Source organism: Crinia signifera, chromosome 1 (assembly GCF_055691185.1).
Source record: "Crinia signifera chromosome 1, ASM5569118v1, whole genome shotgun sequence".
In the NCBI taxonomy this organism is placed as follows: Eukaryota; Metazoa; Chordata; class Amphibia; order Anura; family Myobatrachidae; genus Crinia; species Crinia signifera.
Window position 1 is genome coordinate 339,281,840 of NC_139217.1, and position 27,451 is coordinate 339,309,290.

The 27,451-nt window shown below is 42.0% G+C and overlaps 1 protein-coding gene across 2 annotated transcripts; it reads left to right on the top strand.

The window, feature by feature from the left end:
- Nucleotides 1-1,043: 1,043 nt before the first annotated feature.
- USP30 (ubiquitin specific peptidase 30) lies at nucleotides 1,044-27,343 on the top strand. 2 transcript variants are annotated; one of them, XM_083145975.1, is made up of 13 exons: nucleotides 1,044-1,284; nucleotides 5,021-5,130; nucleotides 6,820-6,999; nucleotides 9,837-9,940; nucleotides 10,557-10,655; nucleotides 11,156-11,198; nucleotides 11,315-11,409; nucleotides 14,268-14,327; nucleotides 16,198-16,284; nucleotides 19,305-19,385; nucleotides 22,001-22,199; nucleotides 24,847-24,955; nucleotides 26,024-27,343. In XM_083145975.1, exons 1-13 carry the CDS (start codon nucleotides 1,214-1,216, stop codon nucleotides 26,268-26,270), a joined length of 1,485 nt encoding a protein of 494 aa, XP_083002101.1. In that variant the 5' UTR covers nucleotides 1,044-1,213; the 3' UTR covers nucleotides 26,271-27,343. The 2 variants fall into 2 exon arrangements, with proteins under 2 accessions (XP_083002101.1, XP_083002107.1); XM_083145981.1 differs by lacking the exon at nucleotides 1,044-1,284 and adding an exon at nucleotides 1,298-1,434.
- The last annotated feature ends 108 nt before the right edge of the window (nucleotides 27,344-27,451 follow it).

Consider the following 27,451-nt stretch of genomic DNA (forward strand, 5'->3'; position numbering starts at 1 on the left):
CCGCCGCCTGGAATCTGTTTATTTAACCCATTGGGGTTATGGATGGCACCCCGCTATTATACTATCGTTGAGGAAGTGCTGCTCACCCCTGGACTTTATATATATATATATATATATATATATATATATATAAAGGACGCACTCTCCAGTATATTAAATGCAAGTAAAAAAGCTGTGTATTTAGCAATTCAAAAAGACATCAAAAAATGTACTCAACGTTTCTGTCCCATAAGGACCTTCATCAGGAGTTCTGCAACCAGTCAGTTAAAGCACAGCATGGGCCAAGCAGCAGGATCCTAGAGCTGCTTGGCCCATGCTGTGCTTGAACTGACTGGTTGCAGAACTCCTGATGAAGGTCCTTATGGGACAGAAACGTTGAGTGCATTTTTTGATGTCTTTTTGAATTGCTAAATACACAGCTTTTTTACTTGCATTTAATATACTGGAGAGTGCGTCCTTTTTTTCTATATAAATGGACTCTTATGTGTTCTGGATGTCACCCTAGAAGATGTATATGCTGGATGGAGTGCGGTCTTATGCTATGGTGATATATTTCAGGGTTGCCGACCCTCCCGTAATTTGCGGGAGTCTCCCGAAAATCGGGTCCTTCCTCCCGGCCCCCGGAAGGGTGGGCAACCCTCCCGGAATCAGGGGGACCCCCACTGAGCCCCTCGATCGCGGCATTTATATGCCGCAATCCGCGGGTCTCAGGGGAGGGGGCGGAGCTAAAACGGCACAATTGTGACGTTTTAGCCCCGCCCCCTCCATGGATATCAGTTATTTCTGTTATTTGCTGTAATGGGGGCGTGGCTTAATGACGTCACAGTTAAGCCCCGCCCCCAAAACTCGTAATGCAAGATTACTCTCCGGGCTTCTCCCGGAGAGGTTTTTTTTTAAAGTCGGCAACCCTGATATATTTATATATATATATATACATATATATATAATCTTAGTCAGTTACTTTTATTATGCAACAGTCGAACTAAAATGAATCTACAGAAAGTATCTATCTATAATCTACCACAATGGTTACAGCACGAGAACGAGGAAATGAGCAGTGTCTCCATGGAAGCAGCACCAACCGCTCTCCCCCGGAAGCAGTAGGTAGTGCGCACACATCCGTCTCCCGCACTGCAGATCCCAGTGTGCTGAGTTCCAGGGGAAGCGAGAGGGAGATCATTGGTTCCGTTTGGCTGTGTTTGCACTGAGCGGGATGCTCAGCGGCTCACCCCGGGTCTGTGAGGGGAGTGCCTGCTTGTCACTGCGCAGAGGGGCCGCTGTCAGGTGAGGAGCGAGCGTCACCCAGTAGCACGGTGGGCAGTTTGAGCCGGGGAGCGTCGGGTGCACCGTTAGTGCCGCACACACGTCGGTCCTCCTAAGTGACAGCTTCTAACCTCTCCTCCTCCCCCATGAAGGACACGTTTTCCTCAATGTGTAAGGGCAGATTCATCTGTATGCGACATGTTATGTATTATACGCATGCCGTGTACAACGGTGGCTAGTATTACCCTGCACGCACTTGTCATACTGCGTAGGTTCTGTAAGCGAGCCCTGTAGCTGTATAAAGCGCTCACTGTCTGCGGGATACATGGCTGTGTTGTAATGGCATCACGTCTTCCCCCTCACTCTTTACTATCTCAGGGGTCTCCTGCTTGTGTCTGAGTCTGACCCAGGTGGTGGCCGCTCGTGATGACGACAGGGTGTCATTATTGTGACTGTTGCGGGGGGCGGCACTCTTTGTATGAATAATATGTGGGTTAAAATGTAACTATTACTACAACTTGTTAAAAATAAAGAACAGACAGGGTTTTTAAAAGTCCCTGGTCTCAGCGCAAGAATGAAATTACAATACTAAAAATGACTCTTTGCAGCAAATCTATTAAATCCGAATCAATATCTGGTCTAGAAACAAAGTAGCATTCAAAGAATGACAATTTGCAGTTACTGCAGTAGTGGTATAATAATGATGTTAATTTTATACCTTCACAAGTTGTGCTTTCTTACTAAATCATTTCTGAAACAATGTATCACAAGTTGTGCTTTCTTACTAAATCATTTCTGAAACAATGTAACATAACAGAAGGCTATACTTAAGCAATACGTAATGGTAGTTACAACTTGCATGTCTATCTATTTATCTATCTACATCGCTATCTCACCGATAGTAGAAAAACTCTCAGGTAACTTCTAGGTACAGTGATAAAAAAAAATTAGAAAAGTCCCTTCACTGGCGCTAAAAAAGAATAAATGATAATATACAAAAAATAGTTATGACTCATCTCTTTTTTAAAATAGGATACATCTTGTGTCCCTCCAACCATTCAGCAATGGATTCAATTATGTGGGGAAATTAATAAGAAAGAGGGTACATAGTGTAATCCAGTTTAATACAATATCAACGTAAAATTTGTACGTGAGTTCCAATAAAACTTTAAAATAAAAATATTTCCTAAAAGAGAAAAGTGCAAAGTGTGCTTTTACCATATGTATTTGAACTGAAGACAAACTCTGTTCAAACAGGGCTTGGGTAGTTTATAACACCAGGCAGCATCCTGAGCAGGCTCATCGGCATCCCAGTCCACAATGGCCATCTCCTCCTCTGGCACTTACTTGTCTTGTGCAGCTACCAACGTGTTTCGACCTATCTCCTTAGCTCTTTAAGGTGCGATTTTGCTGTGCAATGAGATGCACGCCCTTGCATGCATCCCATTGCACAGTTCAAAAAGTATGTGTCGCACATACTTTTTGAACTAGCTTCGGATCACATCGCATGCAAATTGCATTTTGATAGATTTCTTTTTTATCAAGCTGCAATAAAAGTAAAATCTTAACACATACATTATAGTATGAATAGGGGGAATTCAATTGTAAGTCCTGGTTGCGCAATGAAGCAATTCAGTTGTTGCACTGTTTAGGTGCAAACATCTACTACCACCCACATTTCTTCCACAGGCCAAACCTAGTCTGTTTTGGCCTTTTATAAGCACGTAAAAACTCAAAACATTTAACCCCCAAAAAGTGTACTTTTTCTCACTGCAAACTTGAAACCCCTTGACTCTTGGAAACCCCACCAATCTTAAAAAACTACTCAGATTAACAAGGGGTTAATATTTCATCTGCTGGTTCCTGATGTTTTGGTAAGGCTGGAATTAAGCTTGCTGCATTGTTTACATTCAGACCATGTTGCTGGCAATATGCTTGGTGTTTTTAGAGACTAGGGATGGCTGGTAATTTAGCACCCTAATCATTTTTCCATTTCTTTCCACATTGCTTTAATATCTGGGTATGGATCATATGGTCAACCTAAAGATGGTTGACATACTGCAAGGTCCACATGGGTCCAGGTTGACATGAGACAAGGTCGACAGGTCATTAGGTCGACATGGTCTAGGTTGACAGTCAAAAGGTCGACATGGGGGATTTAATTTTATTTTTATTTTTTACCCGGATGTCGACACGGACACAGGATTAAGTGCACCGCGTCCCCTTGCATGGCTCGCTGCGCTTGCCATGCTTTGGGCACGGTGCCTCGCTGCGCTCGGCACACTATTTGATTCTCCTGCCACGCCCTAGTGGATTATAGAGCATGAAATACCACCTGTCGGCTCAAAAAACAGTGAAAAACCCCATGTTGACCTTTTGACTGTCGACCTAATGACCTGTCCACCATGTCCCATGTTGACCTAGATCCAAGTCGACCTTGCAGTATGTCGACCTAGTGGTGTCAACCAACTGACCGTATCCCTTAATATCCTATAAGCCCTACCGCTTGCACTTTTTATGTTTTCCTCTGAACCTCAGGCAGGCAAAACCAAATCCTGGTAACATATAGATCTGAGGCTTTACGTGGACCCTATGGGAGTTGTTAAATGTTTCCTCTTATTTCAAATTGGTACTTGTGTAGCTACTTCCAGGTTCTACACTCGCCACAAACTATCTAAAATAAAGTAACTTATCTCCATGCCAACATGGATAGTTCATACCCCCACTATCCATGTTGGCATGGAGTTGATTTTAGATAGCGTGGCGAGCGTAACGAGCCCGCAGCGTGGGCGAGCGAAGCAAGCCCCGCAAGCGGACTCAGACGCACAGCACCACATTTTTCAAAAATAAGGGATTTGACTCTTCAATTCCAAATGTATTTGCCAGGGAAACGGCTCGGGTTCACATTTGCACTTCCGAACTTTGAAAAGCCACATCTGCATTTGCGGAAATGGACGCTGAATTTTCAAATTACCATCCGTTTCCGAGGAAGGAAAGTGGATTCGTTTTTTGTTGATTTTTGGATTATTTCTGAAAATCAGGAAAAACATTGAATAGCTGGAATGTGAATTCCATCAACTGATGCTAATTCAACGTTTTTTTTCCATGAGAAACAGACATTGAATACACCCCTATGTATTTTCAGGGCTGATAGGATACCCCCTTTGTGATTTAGCAGTATTACTATGAATGCAGTGAGCAGAAAGACAAACACATAGATAGAAATACACTGCTTAGATGTGGGGCAGGTTATCCTAAAAATATGGCACAATGCTTTGGTGAGTAATATATTAGACATATTCTCTTTGTAAACAGCTGTCTTGTAATAGTTGGGAAGGACAGAGCAGGCATTCTTTTTTTTGTTGGGGGCATAGATAAAACACAAACTTTCATATCAAAATGTAATACGACAATGCCATATGTAGACTTTCCGCTTGGTTGTTGACTTCATGTCCATGTTCTATACAGTAGATGAAGTTTTGGGATACCCAAGCTTGAGCAATTGCTAAATTTTCATTTAACCCTGTAAATTAAAATGATATGCTTTGTATTACCTCCATTTTTACAAGTGTGTGCTTAAATAATTTGAAAATTAAAAATATGTTTTTCTTTTGTTGGTGTTTCATTTTAATACATTGGTGTATATGAGTATGAATGTGCATAATGTGTGAATATCTTGTTAAATAGATCTAGTCAGTAAAAGCATTTGCAATCTGGAACTGTTTACTTATTTTACAATGTTTTCTATATACTTCAGGTGTAAAATGATGAAAAACTGGGGTATGATCGGTGGTATTGCTGCAGCACTAGCAGCTGGAATATATGTTCTGTGGGGTCCTATCACTGACCGAAAAAAATGCAAGAAAGGTAGAGTAAATAAGAGACATCTGCTTGTGGCTGATGTCATATTTCAACCATGATTAAATATCTTACATCAGAATAACATCGCTGTACATTTAACACTGAATTGTTGTATCTAATGCATTATGTGTTGGGTTTTATTTTCTGCTGCATTCTTCTCAATTCTAATTACTTTGTAGGATCTATTACTTAGAGAAAATGGCTTAAATGTTGTTTCAATGGTTTAGATATTTAAACAAGGGTACATTGAAAGTCCACACTTAGTAATCCCTGAATTATAGGAGGAAATGTAGTTTACCGGGCAAAAAAAAAAAATTAATTAAAAGATTAAAAGTGATCACCAACAAGTAATAACTTTTTATAGTGGATATATTAAAATCATGCTCACTTCCTGAAGCACAAAGTCTGCAGTAGTGATTGGAGTGATAGGTCACAGCATCGGATCTCTTTCTACCAAGCTACCTGAGAGACCAGGAAATCTCCATCCTACGAAGGAGGATGAACTGTGAACTGGTGAACTGGTGAACTGTGTCTGTATTCATTTGTGTAGGGGTTGTTTTGCAAATGTATTTTGCTAAAGGTGTTGAGCATCCTGTGTGGGTTTTTTTAGACTAGTGTGGGTGCAGAAGTAACGCAATGCACTCACTAATAAGTCCTTGATTGAGTTTCTGGGAATGTTTGACCCATGGGATAACTATTTCTTATTCTGGAGAAACTTTACACCCTGACAGAAGTCCATGCACCTCTGACTGCAGGACAGGTACTGGTACATAAAGAGGGCTATGGGACATGACGTAGCTGGGGGAGTCAATAGGCCAAAGCCTGTAAGTGGAAAAACTATAACAAATCTGAATACTAATTATTCAATGTTGGGTTTGTTTATAATAATGCCATTTATGTTAGGCCTGATTGCAGATAGGAAGGGCTAGTTTGTAAACATTGTTTCCGTTGATTTGATTTTCAGTTGAACAATCAGATTTTCTCTGGGGGTGCGAGGGGGGGGGGGGGGGAAGGAAAGTACTGATTTCTATAGAAATTGCTATGGTTCTTTTCCGCTCTTTCAGTTGAGTAGGACAGACCTCTTGCACAATTAAGTATGCTCAGTACTGTTAGGGAATCATGAGGGCCAGGTTTGACAAACACTTATATAGTCCATTTTAATGTTATTTCTTTTGGATCAATAATTTATCAGTTATAGTAAATTAGGTTGGATCATGCACTGGGTTCTGTACAATTGATCAACAATCTTAATCTAAAGTACTGCATGGGGGTTATTCTAGGTCATTTGCAAAGGCACAATCACTCTCTAATGGACAAAACCGTGTGCACTGCAGGTGGGGCTGATGTAACATGTGCAGAGAGAGTTAGATTTGGGTGGGGTTTGTACTTCAAACTGATATCTATATTGCAGTGTAAATATAAAGCAGCCAGTATTTACCCTGCACAGAAACAATAAAACACCCAAATCTAACTATCTCTGCACATGTTACATCAGCCCACCTGCAGTGCACATGGTTTTGTCCATTAGAGAGTGATTGTGCCTTTGCAAGTGAACTAGAATTACCCCCTGTCTACAGGCACTCCATGTTGACTTGTTTAACATGTGAACACTGCCATCAATGATGACCCCCATGCTTATATTTTCGACTCTGTATCTTTCTTTTGATCTTCTTCTTTTTTTTTTTTTTTTTCTAGGATTAGTGCCTGGGTTGATGAATTTGGGAAACACATGTTTTATGAATTCCTTGTTGCAAAGTTTATCTGCCTGCCCTTCTTTTATTCGTTGGTTGGAGGATTTCACTTCACAGTACCAACTTGAGCAGAAAGACTTGGTGCATCGTTATCTGTCTGTTACTCTGCTGCAACTTTTAAAAGGTAACAAATAAACCAGTAAGTACCTAATGTAATATAAATACATTTTCTTCCATTTAAATAATACCCACCTTTTTTATTAAATTAAAACAACTGACAGTTTTATTATAGTGAAACACCAAGTGAAAGTAGCATTTAGTAAAAAATGGAGACTCAGTCAGTCAAAACCTAATACATTCATTATGCTAAAAATCGAAAAAATTTTATTGTAATAATATTTGATAGATACAGGTTATCTATCGGCAGCACTCATAGGACTGGATACCCAAAATAAAGATACCCACTCTGGCATTTTTGTCCAACATTTTAGTCAAGAAGACTTTTTTTTTTTTGTTTCTTTAAAGAACAAATTACTTGTATCTTTGTAATAATAATATGATATATTGCAGGAATAGTGTTCCTGCATGTTATAAATTGGTTACTAATGAGTGATTATGGCATAATAGCCACATGCTGGGGCAACTTCTGTTCTCACAAAGCGTCATCCTTCCTTCAAAAATTTTGAGAGAAAAACCCTCCCTTGTGGGTGAAACCTTTGGGGAACCATGGCTTAAGGATCACCCTTCCCCCTGGGCATAAAGAAATACTGGGTAAGGGGGGGTAATACTCATCTGTGTAGACAAAGGGGAAAAGGGAGAAGAAAACATTGTTAGTGGATAAACAAGCTGGGAGAAAACCTAACAATCTCTTTTTAAATAAGTCAGTCCAACTATTGAAGACATTAAGGGGCCCAATTTAAGTGGGATCGCAAATACAATGTGATCTAGGCAGAATCTTACTGCCCAGGATCGCATTGCTATATGTGATCCTATTGCTGGCATATTCTCCCTACAGAGGCAGGGACCGAGGCTTTGAAAGGAGCCCGCCCCTGGGATCTGCCCCTTTCACAAATGCCTTTAGCCTCAGCAGTTGCGACTGTTAATCATAGCTTTGGAGTTGGCTCTGTATAGACAGTGTAATGACAGTGTCATTTTTGGCTCAGGGTCTGCTTCCTTGTCCCCAAGCAGTAGCCTCCCAGCAGACGGCAAATAGGCCGATATCCCCAACATCTTCTGCACCACGTGCATGCAAATCACCACCTGCATCCTCTTTACTTGCTCTTGTGCGGATTTGAATTGACTATTGCGTGGTCATGCCCCTTGCTTGAGAGACTACACCCCTTTGTTGCAGCATGCACCGTATGTCGCGAATGTGAATTGACTCCTCTCTTACCCCAGAAAAGTAACTTGCAGGGTCAGGTCACTTGGGAAGAAGTCATGGCAATGTAGGGCAGCAAGTGCCACTTTCTGGAGTGGACAGGGGGATAAAGACCTTGTGGCCCTTTTCTGCAGTCATCACTACACTAAACTTAAAATATAGAATTAAACAAATCGGTACTTGTGTAGTTTCACGGCGCCACTAGATAAGATACTAGATCGTATACGATTTAGTATGCGATTTGACATAAGATATCGCATAAGATATAGTATAAGATTTACTATCCATTTCATTACCCCACTATCCACTAGGGCGTGGAGTTGATTTTATATAGCGTGGCGAGCGCAGCGAGCCCGAAGCGTGGCGAGCGCAGCGAGCCCGAAGCGTGGCGAGCGGACATGGAATGTATTATATGGAATTGCATGCAAATGGCATGCGATATTGGTGACTTGCTTTGAAACAACATCCGTGTCCCCTCGCGGGGCTCTCTGCGCTCGCCACGCTTCGGGCTCGGTGGCTCGCTATCTAGTGGCGCCGTTAAACTACACAAGTACCAAAAAATCTTGCCAAACAAGTTTGCTTCTGGGTAACTAGTACCCCCCCCCCCCCCCCCTTTCACCCTCAGGTGCCAATCAAGGGCCATTACTTCTTGCATGCCTTCAGGGTAAAATTTGCTGGCCAGCCCCTGCTAGGGACATTACTGTTTGATGCATAACATGTAAGGGGTAGTAATTTTTCTAGCAAACTCTTTGAAATGATATTGGGTGCTGGTTGGTTGTTGGGCAATTACTCCACTTTGGGGAGCATGGAGTGCAGTGATGGCAGTGACAGCAGCCACAAGACTGAGCACAAAAGAGCTTACATGACCTACACAGCAAGGTACAGCATTGTGCAGGTAAACAATGCTGTGATTCTTGACAATGCATCTCCCCTATACACTTAATGGATGTTTTTTTTTCTGTTTAAGCACAAAAAGAAAGAAACATATATATAGCATAACATATATTATCAGAAAATTGGGACCTCGCACCGTAGTGCCCCTGACACAATATACTGCACACTGTTATACCCCTGACTCGGTATGCTACGCACCGTAATGCCCCTGACACAATATGCCGCATGCTGCGTACCACACTAAGGCTTCGAATAAATTTAAAATTACCTGTTCATTGCCAGTGTTGAATGCTTGTTGCCAGGGTTGAATCTTCATTCCCAAGGGGTCAATGCTCATAATATTGCCAAAAGCTGCATATTATAACATGTGGCAGTCAAGGTGGCATCAGCGATAAGCGCTCCCGGTACTTGCGGATAATGCTGCTGCACTGTACTTCCTATCAGACACTAGAGGACAAATATGACCTCTAGCGCCTGTCTTCTCGAAAAGCTTGTGCCGCAGCTGTGGAAATTCGGTTGGCAGGTGGAGGTGAGGGGCGGGCGGGACGGAGGAGAGGACAGACGGAGAGGAGTGATTGAGCCACCTGGAATGCTGCTGTAAGCTACTGGTAGCTCGGAAGTGACGGGTTGGTGACCATGGCTCTATACCCTCTGTAATCCACTGTACACCAATAGTTGTTGTTGTTTCCTACTCATTATTGTTTTTGGTTACTTTTCTAATACAGTTATGTAATTTTCTGTTACTTCAGCATTATCTATTAAGGAAGCTGCAGAAGATGAGGTGCTAGATGCAAGTCCTCTTTTAGATGTCCTCAGAACATACAGATGGCAGATCTCTTCTTTTGAAGAACAGGTTTGTAAGTTTATGTGCTGTATTTCATCTGATAATCTGCATTTTCTTGATTTTAAATGTAAACGTAACCTTTGTCTTCATCTACAGTATATGCCATGCATTGTGAGCAGCCAGGTCCTGTTCAGCTCTGTTGGTAGATAGTTTGGCAGATGCACCTTAATCGCAACGTAATGCAACTCTGATGCAAGAGGAGACTAGGGTTGCCATACTCCTGATTATTCCTCTAGTCATGTTTTACTGTTTCAGTTTAGACTTTTAAAAATAACTACATCGGCTTAACAATACTAAACATCAGCCAAAAACGTCCGCAGTTGTAGTCAGTCTTCTTTCAGCTACTTGAAAAATAAAAAAAAATTAAATTAATGGAATGCTCCCCTAAACTTTTTATTTTTTTTGCATGAAAGTAAATGACAATTCTCAAACCCCTGCTTCGACAACCAAGAATAGGCATTTTTAATTGGATTGGAAAATCCTCGGTAGCATACATTCTGTCGAATATCCGTGAGTTTCATGAAGCTCCCACCTAATAGGATTGACCCCCTTTGGCAGGGCAGAGTACATCGTAACATTATTACTTGCAAATCATCTACGTAACCTCTGTTATGTAAATACACAGGATGCTCATGAACTATTTCACGTGCTGACATCGTCATTAGAAGATGAGAGAGATCACCAGCCTCATGTTTCTCATCTGTTTGATATCCATGCTTTGGAAGTAAGTGTTATATTTAAAAAAGTATAAATCCTTAAGCAAGGTACACCTAGCATGATATGTGTACCCAGCGATGTCTATAAGCGATGGGACCCTGCGAGTTGCCGGCATTGGCAAGCATAGTCCATTGTCTGTGCATGCAGGACGACTAGTGACATTGTTAGCCCACATGAGTGCACATCATTAATGATGTAGCGCATACACACTAGCCAATATCGTTAACAAAAATCATCTATTGTTTACCCAGCTTTGTTTGTAGTATTTTTATAGATGTAAGTAGGTGCATGCAAAATAATTGTATAGCTAGTGAAAATAATCAATTGCTGAGTTCTAGAAAAAAGGACTGTGACATCTCATTTTACTTGTCTCATTAGGTATTTTATTATTATCGTTTATTTATATGGTGCCACAAGGGTTCCGCAGCACCTGAATGTATCTTTGGTTTAAAAAAAAAAAAAAACATTTATAATTTTGGTAATCCACATTGATTCATTTTATTACAGCTGCCACAGATAACTGAAAGGCAGATTCACTGCAGGGCACAAGGTATGTATAACTAAACACCTGTCAAATCTTTTGTTTTGCATCAACCTACTGTATGTATCACCGTGCACTTGTCTTTTGTGGAATGCTTTTCATACTGTTTAATTTCTCCTTTTTAGGGGTGTTAAACCCTATGCCCAGACAGTGGAAATCTCAGCACCCTTTTCATGGAAGATTGACTAGTAGCATGGTTTGCAAGAACTGTCAGCACCAGGTAAGGGTCCTCATGTCTTCCATGGAATGTTAAGGCCTATATTCTGTGCTTGTAGCATAACAGCTACCAAATGCATAAAAGTGGTGGGAAGTGTTGCTTCTGTGTTTGACCGTATGTGGGTGCTACAAGATTAAAGGAGGGCAAGGGCAGATTGGGACACTAGCAAATCAGGAATTTTCACAGCAGGCCTGGGACAGCACTGCCTCACGTCCGGTATTTGCATTTCGCTGCGGTACCCAAATTGGAAGCAGGTGGCTCACTGCATCTGTGTGCAGTGTTTCCTCCCTCAGCTTCCGTTTGAAGGTGCCCAATGGTGCTCACTTCCAATAAGCAGGGCGCCTAATCTCCTGGTAGATCCTGAAGCTGGGTTGCTAAGAACCCACACCAGTCTTATGAAGCCTTGTTAACCCTGCATTTAGAAAATTGAAAATTGTAGTGTACATAGAACATGTACGATCGTTGTCTAGAAACTTCCTGCAGCTGTCAGCGGGTGGACAGGTCTCAGTGTCACTAGCAGATGGAGCATAAGTATCTAATGGACAGTAATGTTAAACAATTGGTAAATGCTGCAATGGGTTGCACGACAACCCCCACTGGAAACCAACCATATGAAGCCTGGTTTAAAAGGCATTGTAGGGGATTAATGAGTGAGCATTAAAAATGAACTCACAGCAGTGGACAGGGACATACATACATACATACATACAATTGTTCATAGATGTAAAAAAAAAACCCTACCTTGCCTCACACCCACTTTTGGATTAATCGAGTATGCATAGTCCCTATAACCATGGTATCCCAATTCAGAAAAGTGGTTGCAGGCTTCTCATAGCTGAAAAAATAAAAAAAGTCTCTGGTGGTTCCCCTACATTTTCCCCCTGGGAGTCCCGAAGGGTGCTGGGAGTTGCACGGGCATTTGGAAGATGTACAGTAGTTTTCCAAGCTGCTTGATTCATTCGGGATTACATAGCAAACTCTCACAAACACTTGATATTCGCCTTGCTGCAGAATACCCGACTCTCGTGGCTGAATGTATCTCTTCAGGAGGTGAGAAATTACTGATTCCTTATGCGAATTGCAATACTGCTTTTTTAGTCCTCATGGGGTTGCCACAATGATCCTAGGGCAAGTCCCACATATTTTTACTAAAAAAAAGCACAGCGTCCCATTTACAGTCACCTAATTAAATGCCAAAAGCCGGCGGGGTTTTCAAATTTCCTGACAGCAATTGTATCTGCCCCAAAGTGTCCAATAATCCAAAAGGAAAAAATTCCACCAAAGTCCTTAGTCTGACCTGGGATTTGGAAAACATTTCCAAGCCAGGCCATACCTGTGACATACCCCTTTACCCAGAGGCGTACCTAGATATTAGTAGGCCCCATAGCAAAAGTTTGTAAGGGCCCCCTATTTAGCAACTGATGGTGATAAAAGTATGTAAAACATATTACTTAGGCGGTAAAGATGGGCCCCCCTTCAGCTCTGGGCCCCATAGCAGCTGCACCCCTTGCACCTATGGTAGTTATGCCTTTGCCTTTACCACTGCAGATATTCTGAGGTCAGCACCATTCACATGTATGGTCTTGGTTCCATTAGGCCATGCCCCCTAATTGAAGTTGTTTTATGATGTGTGTGTGTGTGTGTGTGTGTATATATATCTATTCCTAAGTGGTGGCTAATTCACCATATACCCACATGTCATCCTCTACTTTGCATTTAGCCACCACTATGGATGCCTTTGTGGAATGGTATTGCAGGCTGTAATTTCCAGCATTGGGCTCTGAGCACGAGTTCAGGTATTTTCTATCTATAGTTCAGGATTACTGTGGGTCATCCATTCAATTACAGCCTGCAATACATTCAGCATTAGTCAACATAGGGGGGTTATCCATCAGTGCCGCAGAGGGAGGGAGGGGGTACTAATTTCCCAGCCTCAGGTCTGGTGGAGGGGCCCCTGTTACCTGCCAGCAGCAGCTCTTCTCAACCCAGCACATGCTGCAGTGTGGCCATGGCAGTGCTTACAGTATTATTCTTTTTCTGGATTTTATCCTATGAGTCACACCTCCCTTGTTTGTGTGTCTCCAAAACACTGCCATCTGTTGGCAGCGAGGGAAACTACATCTCTTTATCTCATGCATACACAAACACAGATGCAATCACAAGGTAGCAGACGAGCTTTTCGAAGCACTTACTAGTACTTCATATCCCTGAAGGATACAGTGCAGCCTGCAGTGTTTGTTTTGGAAAATATTTTATTTTTGTATCTCTGCAAACCTGATCAAACTGATCTCTATATACTATTTCTCTTTCACCTGCCCTATTATATGTATACCAAAATAATTTATAAGAATGTGTCTGGTTTGAAAAATATTTTGGTATCCTGCATTTGCTGGGCTGCATGTTAGATCTTGCAGGATTGCAAGATCTCCCACATGCTTATTGGAACCGGCCGGGATGGCAAACGCAGCTTATGGGCACTAGGCTGATGCGCTATGGGTGGTCTAGCATGGATCGCTAAAGGCGAGAGTTCTCACGCCCCCATTCCAGCTTTGCCTCAGTATAAGAGCGATGCAGCAATAGCTTTACTGGCATAACCTGTGTCTGTGTAATACAATTCTAAAAGTTTAAGTAGCATGTTTACATAATGCAATTTGATATTACTGGGTTTGCATGTCTTCATAAATCCATGATGTCATCAGAGGCTACCCAGAGCACTGTCCATACACCACAATGTCATTCATGCTCCTAAGTGACAATTGTATGCATCCGATTCTAAAGACCCAATTTCTTGAAAGTATCATCTCAGTGCTAGTAAAAGCTTCATTATATAGGATCATTTTACCTTCTTTTTTTTTTTCTAGAGCTCAATGAGATATGACACCTTTGACAGCCTTTCCTTAAGTATCCCTTCTGCTACTTGGGTAAGTATCGCAGTTTAGTATGGGAGTGGCAGTTTTTGGTACTTGTGCATGTATTTAATGGGCTGGGGGTTACACCCCGGAAGCTTGGCATTTATGTGAATACACATCCTTCTACTGCTTTACTCATTGCCTCCCGAGTGCCATTTATTTGGATTTGGTGTATTTAATGACATACATGCCACAACTCTACTTTACAGCAACACAAGGTTCATACAAACAAGCCACAACAAAGGTTATTTGTCCAAGCAGCACTCCTTGTGTTCCAGGTGCTACAACACTTACATCTACTTACTGGCCCCTATCGGGCGTCAGCACCATGTGCACCAAACTAAACAAGGTTTAAGTCCCTTCTCCTGCAATTAGCCCAGTTCCCACCTGTGGCTTTGCAGGTCTGAAAACCTGGACTGGAGCTATATGTTTGGGAGCCCACCCATCTATCCCCCAAACACACATCAGAGACCCATTCCTGGCTTTGCCGTGAACCAGGTTCTGTTACCTGGCTGCAAAGCACTCTCTCTGATGCTGGACCGCTCTTTAACCAGGGCAGCTTTGACCAGAGAAAAGCATCACTCTCTGGTGAAACTAACCCTTTTTCACCACATATCTCCCCCCTTCACTCTGTGGCCTTTTCAAAGGCAAGGCATCCAGTTTTTCTGCAGAAGGATGCAGTCTTAAAGTTCGCCATCTTCTAACCCACTTTCCACCTCTGCGACCTTGTGGCCATGTCACGTCAGCTTTGGTGAAGCTCTGCACAGGTCTCCTCCTGAACTTCCATTTGTGAAGGGACCGTCTGTATTTTCACAAGGTGATGATCAAGTTGTACTGCATTATGCTGCATTCTTACGTCAGCTTTTCATTCAAGGGGTACATCCGCCTTTATCGCCTGTCTCCGAGCCTCTGGGATGCAGTACAGCCTTGCTTCTTTTCAGCCTCTCACCTCTGTATAGGTAGGGACTCGGCTAACGGGATGGCAGGTCTCCTTGGTGATTTGGAAAAGGCAGCGCCATTTAATGGACCCTGGCCAAAGTTTAGCGACTCCCGGGTCATAACGTTCAAATACTATCAGTGTGGGCAGAGGTGAAATATTTTCCTCCGGTGAGCCCAATTAAGGAGTCACCAGGGGTCTTATCCCTAGTAGTGTATATTTGGTTCATACAAGCCTCTCTGGACCCTAAAGATGTATTTCCGATTAAGTCTCTAGGAGACGAAAAGGGTGGAAGAATATGTAACAGATGTGAAATGGTATGACCATACCATTATATACAGATATAGCACGTAAAAGGGTATTGCATGTACTATATATAATTCTAATGTGTCCCGCTACAGTATTGTTATATTGTAGCAATCAATGGGTAGCAGGTCAGTCTCCTTGTACATCCTAGTCACAGTGCATGTCATATTGAGGCTAGATGTATGAGGGCACATCTGTATGAACTTCTTGCAGATTGCAGGTTACATTTTTCAGACTGTAGGGACTTCTTTCTGCCATGATAGCATTCATTTATTCCATTATGCATTGAATAGTGTCTGTAAGTGTAGAGCACAAGTACTTGGTTTTTAGGGTTATTTTTGGAGATTGACTGAGGCTAAACACGGTGTGAAGAAGATCTGGTGCATTCATGTGAGGGGTAGTGGGTGGCAAAGAGTCAATATAATGACAAGTTGGTAGATACATGTAGCATTGATTGTTTGATAACAAATACAATGCTCCTTCCCGGTCTACCAGTAACTTTAATTAAGGCCTACCTCTGTCTTGATGGCAAGTAGAACCTCAGCAAGTATATCAATAGTAATCTTTTATGTTCTGTCATATACAGCTCTGTATTTGTGTATCAATAGCATAACCAGTCCTCTTCTTTATTCTCACCAGGGCTGTACTATAACCCTTGATCACTGCTTGCAGCACTTTATCTCCACTGAGAGTGTTAAGGATGTGGTCTGCGAAAATTGTACAAAAGTGAGTAGTAAGTATTTCCATACTTAGAATAAAAGGGAGTTATTAATGTATAGACATACATGATATTGCTTTTTTTTATAGGCATTATTATTTACTGCAGAAAGGAAAGCACACAACACTTTAAGCACCCCCCAAATTCTACAGTGAGTAGAATAGGTACTTGTGTACTAGCATGGCGCCCACGATAATTAGTCACCCGATTTTTTTGATCGCATCGCATGCCATACACTCGATGGCATGTGATGCGATTTTGCCCCATATACGATGTTAAATTGTATAAGCACCCTAATGGGTGCTTTTAAGCACCCTAATGGGTGCTTACAATGTTAAATGCACCCCCACGCCACCCCCCAAGTATAAACGTGAACCCGAAGCGTGGCGAGCGCAGGCGGTACGCGTCCTACGACCTTTTCATACCTCCACTATCCATGTCGGCGTGGAGTTGATTTTATAAAGTGTGGCAACGCGTATACCTGTGAAGTTCTGCACGGGGCTCGCCACGCTTCGGGCTCAGTGGCTCGCTGCGCTAGCCACACTATATAAAATCAACTCCACGCCGACGTGGATAGTGGGGGTATGAAAAGGTCATAGGACGTGTACCGCCGTCCCTCACACGCTTCGGGTTCACGTTTATACTTAGGGGGTGCATTTAACATTGTAAGCACCCATTAGGGTGCTTATACAGGTTATAATCGCATCCCATCGCATTGTATGCCATATACAATGCCGTACAATTTTAAAATTGTATGACATTGTGGAACATCGCACGATATCGCATCGCATGCGATATGGTCTGCGATGCGATGGGCGCCATGATAGTACACAAGTACCGTAGAATACTATTTGTAGAAAGAGTGGTGACGAGAATTCCCATGTACGCTTATCATTGTACAAAGCAATCATTGTCACTGTTAATATTTTTTAGAACATCGCCAGTGGCATAACCACTGTGTGTGCAGAAGATTTGGCTACTACGGGGCCCGGGCTACCGTCTTTGCTCGATGCTCCCCCTGCACCAAAGGGCTGCCATCGCGGAGGTATTTAGCCGGTACATTAGCCCATAATCACAGGGAGTCCAGCAGAACACCAATGATCCCACCTGTAAACAGCATCTTTTTCTGTCCAGATCATTGATACAATGCAGGTTCCCCTATCTAATACTGTGACTAGCAAACTGCGACAGTTGCAGAACAGGAAGATTTAGATGACCAATCAATAGAAGATATTTGTCACCATATCCCCTGCTCTCCCAAACAACACTTCTCCCCTCTGGTCACCGCCACTAATCGCACCTCCTCTTAACATTATTATTACTGGTACTGGTGGGACTTCACACATCACCTGGGCTGCTGAAAGCCCCAAGATGAATAATGGAACAGACAGAGTGGGTAACCCTGCAGAGGGAGATGACTACTGCACCAATTTAAAAGGTGTGGCAGTGACATGTGCTCGGTAGAAACCAGGAGTTCTTAGGCCTGGATACACCATACACCATGGTAATGTGCGAAGGGTATACCCACTTCCGCCGCTGGTTGGATGTAGACCTCCCATAGTTTAAGGGTTCCTATGGGACTAGGAGCGGGCTGCAGTTAGAGTCAGAACAGTGTCCGTTCTCTATTCCCTTTGTCCCCACCCATGGAGTCCACCCACCCCACCCCACTGCTCATTTGGTTTCCTCACTGGATGTCAGGGGGCTTTTGTCAGGCACAAAGCCTAGGACAGTGGTTCCCAAACTGTGTGCCGTGGCACCCTGAGGTGCCTCGGGACACTTGCAGGGGTGCCATGGATTGGTGGTTCAGGACCAATCCAATTTATTTATGGTCAGTGTAATCAAGGAAACCAGAGTTAGTGGCTTCCATTCATAACATATGTGGACAAACAGAAGCAAATCCTCATCACATATAAACACAATTTACCTAATTTAAGAAATTTTTGGCCTAGGGGTGCCATGAAAAAATTCTGATACTGTAAGGCAACATGATTCAAAAAAGTTTGGGAACCCCTGGCCTAGGAAAATGCTGCAGGCACAGTAGGTTGTGTAGCAAATTCATCTCTCTATTTCCTCCCGACTGCCCTGCATTCCTGAAATCCCTACGTCTCTCTATTCCCTCCATACCACCTTGCCTCTGTTTACCCTCTCTAGCAGGTAATGACTTACATTGCACAGCAGTGGGGTGATGTGGGGGCAAGGCTGCAGTTCTGGGTATGATTTTTTTTTTCTCATACCCAGCACTGCAGCCTTTCCCCCACATCACCCCACTGCTGTGCAGCATAAGTCATTACCTGAGAGGGTAGACAGAAGCAAGGTGCTAGGGATGGAATAGAGAGATGGAGGGGTGGCAGAGATGCAGGTGGTTTAAATCTCAACCTAGACAACTAATACCTTTTTCACAGCGCAAACGCCATGTTGCACCCAGAACTCGTAGAATGGCATTTGTGAGGTAAAGCTCCCCATAGTGATCAGGCAATAAGCCAGGTCACTGACGTCATCGGTGGGGGGCAGGGTGGAGCAGCACATCATCGGGAGGGGGGGGGGGGGGAGGAAGTAGTGCTTGGAGCTGATGCTGACTCCTCCCTATAGTGTGAACGGGACCCGGGTCGCTCGATCCTGATTAACCGTTCACACTGCCCAGCAACCCGAGTCTGACACGGCAAAACCTTTCTTTTTAATCTGGATCAGGTTGCTGGACCCGGGACTTTCCAAAAAGCCGTTACACACCGCACAGTGACCTGGGTCTTTCCGGATTATTTGTGCTGTGTGAAAGGGCTATTGTTGTGCTGTTCCCACAAAGTTTTAGTTCTACCCATTAACATCACTAATGTGTCACAGGTACCATATTATTTAACATGATGAAAAAATAGCAGCTTGTATCATGCTCATTTGCCTTCCTATAAGTAACCATATTTCAGCCTCTGTGAGTTACACACAATTAATTATAACGTGATGAAATTGAGCTCTACCAAAGCTTGCAGTAAGTGTTTTTTTTAATCATTGACATTTTTTTTATTATTTGTTCCAGCTACAAGCTCTAGAGAGACCAAATGGGCAATTAGTAGAAGAACAGAAAACAACATTTGTCAAACAGTTGAAGCTGGGAAAGGTACAGAGTTTGTGAATGAGAATAAGAACGCCTGTGAAATCCACCATGTGACTGAAGTGCCTAAATAATTAATTAATGAGCTGCATTCGTGCCTCAGTATTGTCATTAATGTTTTTGTGTGTACATAGACTACATTCTTTTAAATGTTTGTTTAGACCATGATACCCAATGTGTAAATTTGTATTATTATGTAGGGACTATAGAAGTAAAAATATGTAAAGTTGTCTTATTATTTCTACAGTTGAGCCAGGTGTTTCTCAAAGAACAGTAACAATAACATACATCAGTAGATTCATTTAAAAACAAATGAAGATTATTTATAGTTATTTTTTGTTAATGAAAAGGTTCATGTATGTAATGGTATCTGTTTGGTCAATGTCCATACAAATATATATATATATTTTAATTGCTGAGGGAAAGGTGCAATGATCAATAAATTGTGGGGTGAGGTTAGTGTTGCTTTGGTAATCTAGAAGGACTAATATGAGGAGGGCAGTGACGTGATGGGGACGATCAATAATGTTATTCTCAGGGGTGACTGACCCCTAAATTTGCCCCTGCTTATACAACAGTGATTGGATTGGTGTGCACCTGTACACACTAAGCGATTTCTAGCTCAGTTTGTACTTTCTTCAACAGGATCGGGAGGTCAGGAACAAGACACGCAGCACACCAGATCCCAACCTCCCAATCGGGCTGCTGCAGGAGCGTTTGAACATGTTTATCAGCTAACATGCCTGCTTGCACTTATATACAGTTATTATCTGATCTGCCCTATAATTGTATAGTGTGTACCTGGCTTTACTCCTAGTACATATTTGGCAATTAAAGCCACATTATCCCTCCTCAATAGGTACAAACATCTGATCCTCCCTAATCATCACCATATTGTTTATCGAACCTATAGTATGCCATTTTATAGAATTCTAGGAAGTGTAGACCTAGAGCTTTGTATCCTGACTTTAGGTTGACAACTATTGGTTGACATGCATTAGGTTGATATGGTTAATAGGTTGACCTAACGATCGATACAGCATATGGTCGACATGAGTTTTCATAAATTTTTTTATTATGTTTAACTTATTGATACTATCCATGTAGCCTATGATTGGGAACGGTAAAGTGTGTGGAGCAGAGTGAGGCACCTTGACCGAAGAATGGCAAGTGAAGGCCTACACTAATTGAGGGTTCATGTGCTACATAAATTGACACCCCCAAAAACATTCTCGTGTTGGCATTTTACATGTGTCAAACTTTTTTCCAAGGCGGCCTTGTGCATGTTGACCTTTTGGGGGTTGACCCTGAAACTGTTGACATAACTGTCGACCCTTTGAATCAGATCCCCAGAGCACAATGACCTCAGTCATATTGGGGTTTATTCTAGTTCATTCTTTCTGACAAAATCCTTCTTAGATGGACAAAACCATGTGCACTTCAGGGGGGCAGATGTAACATGTGCAGAGAGAATTAGATTTGGGTGAGTTATTTTGTTTCTGTGCAGGGAAAATACTGACTGCATGATTTTACACTGCAATATAGATCTCACTTTGAAGAAAAACCCCACCCAAATCTAATTCTCTCTGCACAAGTTACATCTGCCCCACCTGCAGTGCACATGGTTTTGTCCATCTAAGAAGGATTTTGTCAGAAAGAATGAACTAGAATAACCCCCATTGCACTTAGTCGGTGATAGTTTCTTCTGTCGGATAGATGCATATCGGATCAAAATCCGTTGCGACTCATGATGCAGCAGGCCTCGGTAAGTCTGCGTAAGCCAAAGCTTACTCAGACTGGCTGTCTGACCCGTGCAGCCAGGTTCAGGAAGTCAGAGTCTGATGACACAGACCCTGAGTTCATCACACCCACAAATCACTTTCAGTGAAATATTAAACCAAACCACTTTCTTACTGGAGAAAGATAGGCAGCAACTGTAAGGTAAAATGTGTATGAATCATTTCAATTACAAACTGGCGGGCTGTAACCAAAATTAACAGCCTGGCTTAGGTGAGATCCTGTTGTCAGCATTAGCAAAGTACAAAGCTGTTGTTAGAGGAACAGTGCACTTTGATCTTGGCAAGTGTTCCTAGATTTCTGCCAAGGCACGTAGGCTTATGGAGTACAAAGGCAGCATTTGCAGAAAAGCAACAATAATGAGAAGAGCACAAACCATTACAACCCAGCATGCCTTGCCATAGTTTTAGCATTCCCTAATAGCAAAACTGTGGCAAGGCATGATGGGACTTGCAGTTTCACAACAGCTGGAGGGCCATAGTTCGGACATGCCTGCCTTTTAGGGTGATTGGGTCCACCCCCTCCCTCCTTGTAGGAAAAACAAGCCCACGTCTGGATATCAGTGGATGTTAGCCAGTAGTGATTGTATAAAATATAATTAGGATGATTATTAATTTACTCCACATAGGAAAGTTATTGCTTATATGTATAATCTATATAGGGCAGTAGTACTAATTTGGACCAATTAATACTATCCATTGGCAATATTATCCAATTTGTTTTCATGAGCCATACCTCTGCCTATTTGCTGCTCTACTGTTGAGTGAATAATCTTGGTATTGAAATATTTATATATTAAATTGTCTCTGATTTCTTCCATCTAGCTCCCTCAGTGCTTGTGCATCCACTTACAGCGACTGAGCTGGTCGAATCAGGGTAGCCCAATGAAACGTAATGAACATGTCCAATTTAGCGAGTTCCTTTCCTTGGATAGGTATAAGTATCGTCTCACTGGAAAGCCAGTCAACAATCGCCCATGTAGCAGTCAGCATAGAGCTGTGCAAGCGACAGATGGACTGACAGGTACAGTACACCTCATATATGGTTATATTCTGAACCTTTTTCACACAGTTGCTGATTTTTGTTACCATACTGGAGCAGTAGTGTAAAGAGGACCTCTCTCTATTGGGGCATTGGTTCAGTGACCTATGCCGCACTTTGGTTAATAGTGACTACCCTGTTCACTCAGCAATAAACTGCTGCAATCCCATGTCTTCATACAGTGCATGGTGCTTTTCACTGGTCTTTTTGCCCTGATGGATAATTGGAGAACAGTAGAGTGGTAGACACTAAAATGCATTTTAGTTTATGTATATATATTGTAAGCTGGAGTGTGACAGGGACTGATGTGAATGATTAAATATGCTCTGTAAAGTGCTGCAAATTATGTGGAGAAAAGCACTTTATAATTATTATTAATAATTAACAATCAGATAATATGATTTTGCATCCAGGCACACTAATGTAATAGCAGCAAGCTATAAAGTAGATGTATTATTCTTTTGTAGTAATTTCTATTCATACATGGAGATATTTAACTAGCTTCTTATGATTCAGAAGGTCTGGAGGCTATGGGGGATATTGAATCCCGGGTCACGACTGTCTGGACGGCAGTCGTGACACTGTCCCGTTCTTGGCCAGCTCGACAGCAAATCGGCATGCGGGATTCAATGTCCCGCCTGCCGAGTGCCAAAATGGGGGCGTGGCCATGAGAAACGGCAGTGGATTGTCGAGATCCGGACGTGAGCTCAACAATCCATGAGCCGTTCTTGACAAAATGAAAAGTCGGGCTCGGTTTGCCGAGATGCCTCTTCAAATCTGTGGGAGAGAAATAGCAGTGGGGGATTGAATACCCCCCTATAGATCTAGAATGGACAACTGACACTGTTGTCAAAGTATTACAATGTCTGCTAGGTACAGTTGTATTCAAAATTATTCAACCCCCAATGCTGTAAAGGGGTTTTAGGGACTATAGTGTACATTTGGAATTGTATTCAGAATGAAATCCTACAAGGACGTTTTAAAGAACCAAATGCAACTAAAATGACATCAATTGTGTATATAACACAGTAGTAAATGTTTATTTTGTGGTTTCTTCATTGCCACAATTATTCAACCCCTTAAAGACTACCACTCTGAAGAAGAGAGGTTAATTCTGGTGTTTTCAATCAGGTATTGAAAACACCTGTGGATGTCACCGAGCACCAATCAAGCATAATAAGCACCAATTAGGCAGCTTTAAAATGACTGTGATACTCAGCTCCTTCTAGACATTTACTGGTGTGGTTACAAACATGGTGAAGTCAAGAGAATGGTCCAGGAAGACAAGAGAAGAGGTGATTTGTCTTCACAGGAAGGGCAATGGCTATAAGAAGATTGCAAAGAAGTTAAACATACCAAGAGACACCATAGGAAGCATCATTCGCAAATTCAAGGCAAAGGGCACTATTGAAATGCTACCTGGTCGTGGAAGAAAGAAGATCCGGACTTCGACTGCTGTGCGCTACCTGAAGCGTAGAGTGGATAAAAGTCCCCGTGTGACTGCTGAGGAACTGAAAAAAGATTTGTCAGATGTGGGTATAGAAGTTTCAGCTCAGACAATAAGGCGCACACTGCGTAATGAAGGTCTCCATGCCAGAACCCCCAGGCGCACCCCCTTGCTGTCTCCCAAGAATAAGAAGAGTCGACTGCAGTATGCTAAAAGTCATGTGGGCAAACCACAAAAGTTGTGGGATAGTGTTCTGTGGACTGATGAAACAAAATTAGAACTGTTTGGGCCCATGGATCAACGCTATGTTTGGAGGAGGAAGAACAAGGCATATGACGAAAAGAACACCTTGCCTACTGTGAAGCATGGCGGAGGGTCAATTATGCTTTGGGGCTGTTTTGCTTCTGCAGGTACAGGGAAGCTTCAGCATGTACAAGGTACCATGAATTCTCTTCAGTACCAGGAGATATTGGATGAAAATGTGATGCAGTCCGTCACACACCTGAGGCTTGGGAGACGTTGGACCTTTCAACAGGACAATGATCCCAAGCATACCTCCAAGTCCACTAGAGCATGGTTGCAGAGGAAAGGCTGGAACATTTTGGAGTGGCCATCGCAGTCACCAGACTTAAATCCGATTGAGAACCTCTGGTGGGACTTAAAGAAAGCAGTTGCAGTGCGCAAGCCTAAGAATTTGACTGAACTGGAGGCTTTTGCCCATGAAGAATGGGCGAAGATACCCGTAGATCGCTGCAAGACACTTGTGTCAAGCTATGCTTCACGTTTAAAAGCTGTTATAACTGTAAAAGGATGTTGTACTAAGTACTAAGATTGAATGTCACTTGGGGGTTGAATAAAAACTAATAATGATGTGAGCACAGAAAAGACATTTGTGGTTATTTCATTATAAACTTAAGTTTATATTTCTCTGACCTACAAGTGCCTCTTTCATGTAAATGTAAGCAAGATGACTGAATGATCAAAATCAATGTCAAACTGGCCAAAACAATCAATTTCAGTGGGGGTTGAATAATTTTGAATACAACTGTACTTCGGTCAGAAAAACTTGGACATTTTAGTGTATTCTCTACCAAAGTCTAATGGATTGCTATTAAGTATTGTTAATGTGTTAAAACACCATTCACCTTAGTGTATATTGGACTCATTTTTATGTTCTTTCAGCTACTGATGGTCTTCCTAACTACAAGTTACAATTGCTGAATGGAGCTTTTTCAGAGACCTTACTGTCACCTGCTTGTACAAATTCCAAGTTTACTACCCAAGAATGCAAGTGAGTTTCTTTGGCCTCATGCTGGAGCTGTTTGTGGGTTTGTCTTGTAGGTCTCCTTTATGCATTTTCCATGACAACAGGGCTGTTCTTGGAACCCAAACCTTTTCTTCAGCCATAGTGGTCTTTAACCTGAATCTAAATCAAGACTGGGCTACAGCCCTTATTCAGACCTGATCGCAGGACAATTTGGTTTCAAAATGGATAAAACAATGCTGCACTGCAGGTGGGGCTGATGTAACATGTGCAGAGATTTAGATTTGAGTGTTATTTTTTTTCTGTGCAAGGTGAATACTGGCTGCCTTATTTTTACACTGCAATTCCGATTTCAGCTTGAACACATCCCATCCAAATTTATCTCTGCACATTTTACATTTGCCCCACCTGCAGTGCGTATGGTTTTGTCCATTTTGATCAATTCTGAATTAGGCCCTAAAGGGGTGTACACCAGCAATTTATTTTTTCTAGCCTGCATTCTGAGTGATGCAGGCTAGAGAAATCAGCCTTGTGCTTCCCAGTAGCTAGATCGCCCATACACATGTGGCGATGTGTGCATGGGCCATCTCTGCAGTTTTCTGATTAGCACATGCTGGTGGTTTTACTAGATTTTTGACTACATGTAGACAAAATCTATCAGGCTATGGAGACATGCAGGACCATGCATAGCCGTCGCTTGGGGGTATACACATGGAGCTTTCCGTGCTTAATTTCTAAGCAATATAGTAAGACTGCTTAGAAAATATCTTAAAATCACCCAATGTGTATGCTCCTTGAGTCTCCAGAAGGTCACTAACCATTGTAGGGGCATTAAGAATATGTAGTGTGGAAGATAAACTGTTCTTTCTTTAACACATTGGACCACCTTCTGAACAGGTCATTGCCAGGTGGATTGGTTCTGTAATTCCCTAGGATTACATTAGGGCAACAATTAGACTTCCTTTTTTTGATGTTGTAGTCTATTTCATTAAAATATAGTTGTTGTTATTATTGTGATTATTCCTTAAAAGGTTTAATTAGGTTTTCTATAAGACACAATCTTGTAAAATGTTTTTTCCTTCTTCTTTATTTCAGCTCTTCCTCATCTATTTATCGCCTCATGGCCGTGATAGTTCATCATGGAGACATGCATTCAGGACATTTTGTTACGTATCGACGTTCCCCTTCAGGAGCCAAAACCCCAAAACATCCCAGTCAGCAATGGTTGTGGGTCTCTGATGACAATGTACGCAGGGCAAACATACAAGAGGTCCTTTCTTCTAGTGCCTATTTGCTCTTTTATGAGCAGATCCAGCCGAAGCTACAATTACCCAGCATCTGAGACCTAGGTAGAAAAACGAAGAAGCAAACTTATGATTTGAGCTCTATGGCTCATCGCATACAGGTTGTCGGACTAAGCCCAAAAAAGTCATTCTGGATAAAGGTGTATAAATATAAAATCAATCATTTGTCTACCTTCGTATTGTCACTGATTTATTCGTAGAACATTTATTCAGGTTTAAATAAAGTGTCAGAAAATCAGAATAATTATGTTATCATTCCCACCTTCATTTTCTAGAAGTAATAGAACATATTGGGGGAATCTTAAACTTTGCAGCCAATTACCCATGCTGGACGACTCAATTAGCAGGGTTTACCCAGAGGTATACTTACTTCAGGGGCTGCAAGGAAAACTCATTGGTTCTGCATTTTATGAGAAATCTATGGCTAGCACATGTTAACTCTGGGCTTACCGTATGTGTAAAAGGTAGTTTAATTGGGTAGCTCCTGCCCCAAAAGCGGGAGTATTTCCACTTGCAGCAAACCCTGTGGCTAATTGTAATTGCCTATTTTTATGGATCGAACCAAAGAAAATAATGCTATGCGCTGCATTTTAAGTTATGGAGCACTTCACTGAAGTAATAGACACCTTTTGTTCATTTCTTCATAGTATTTAAGTACTTCAATACTTGGTCAGTCAGTGTTTACATACAGAATATACTGTACCTTTTATAGAAGTTACAGTCCACAGTGATCTCTACAGATACCGGATCTAAAAGAAGGGTCATCAACCTGCTACATTGTAGCTGTTATTACAAATTATAGCGTGGCTGGAATAGCATTGAAGGTGTTGTACCTCAATAGCACGGTGTGGCTGTTTTGCAAAAACTGGCATTTGAACTGGAAGTGATGTTTCGTCTGCCTACAGCAAAAAGCTTTGGCTTTCCAGGTGAAACTACAGAGAGAAAGTGCCATAAAAGATAATTTATTGTTGTATTAAATGAATTCTTGTATATATTGTACATAAGAGAGATTTATTCTTATTTGGATAAATTATATGTAATTACTTGTAATTTACCTTTGTTTTAATATGTTGTATATCAATAGTAATAAAGATATTTTTTGGTTGATGTATATGCTGTAATATGCGTATGTTGTGTTCTTGGATTAATTGTGTGATTAGTCTGCAGTCTAGTATACAAAGCTGTATGTTCCTACATATGTGGGGGTGCAAGCTATCTA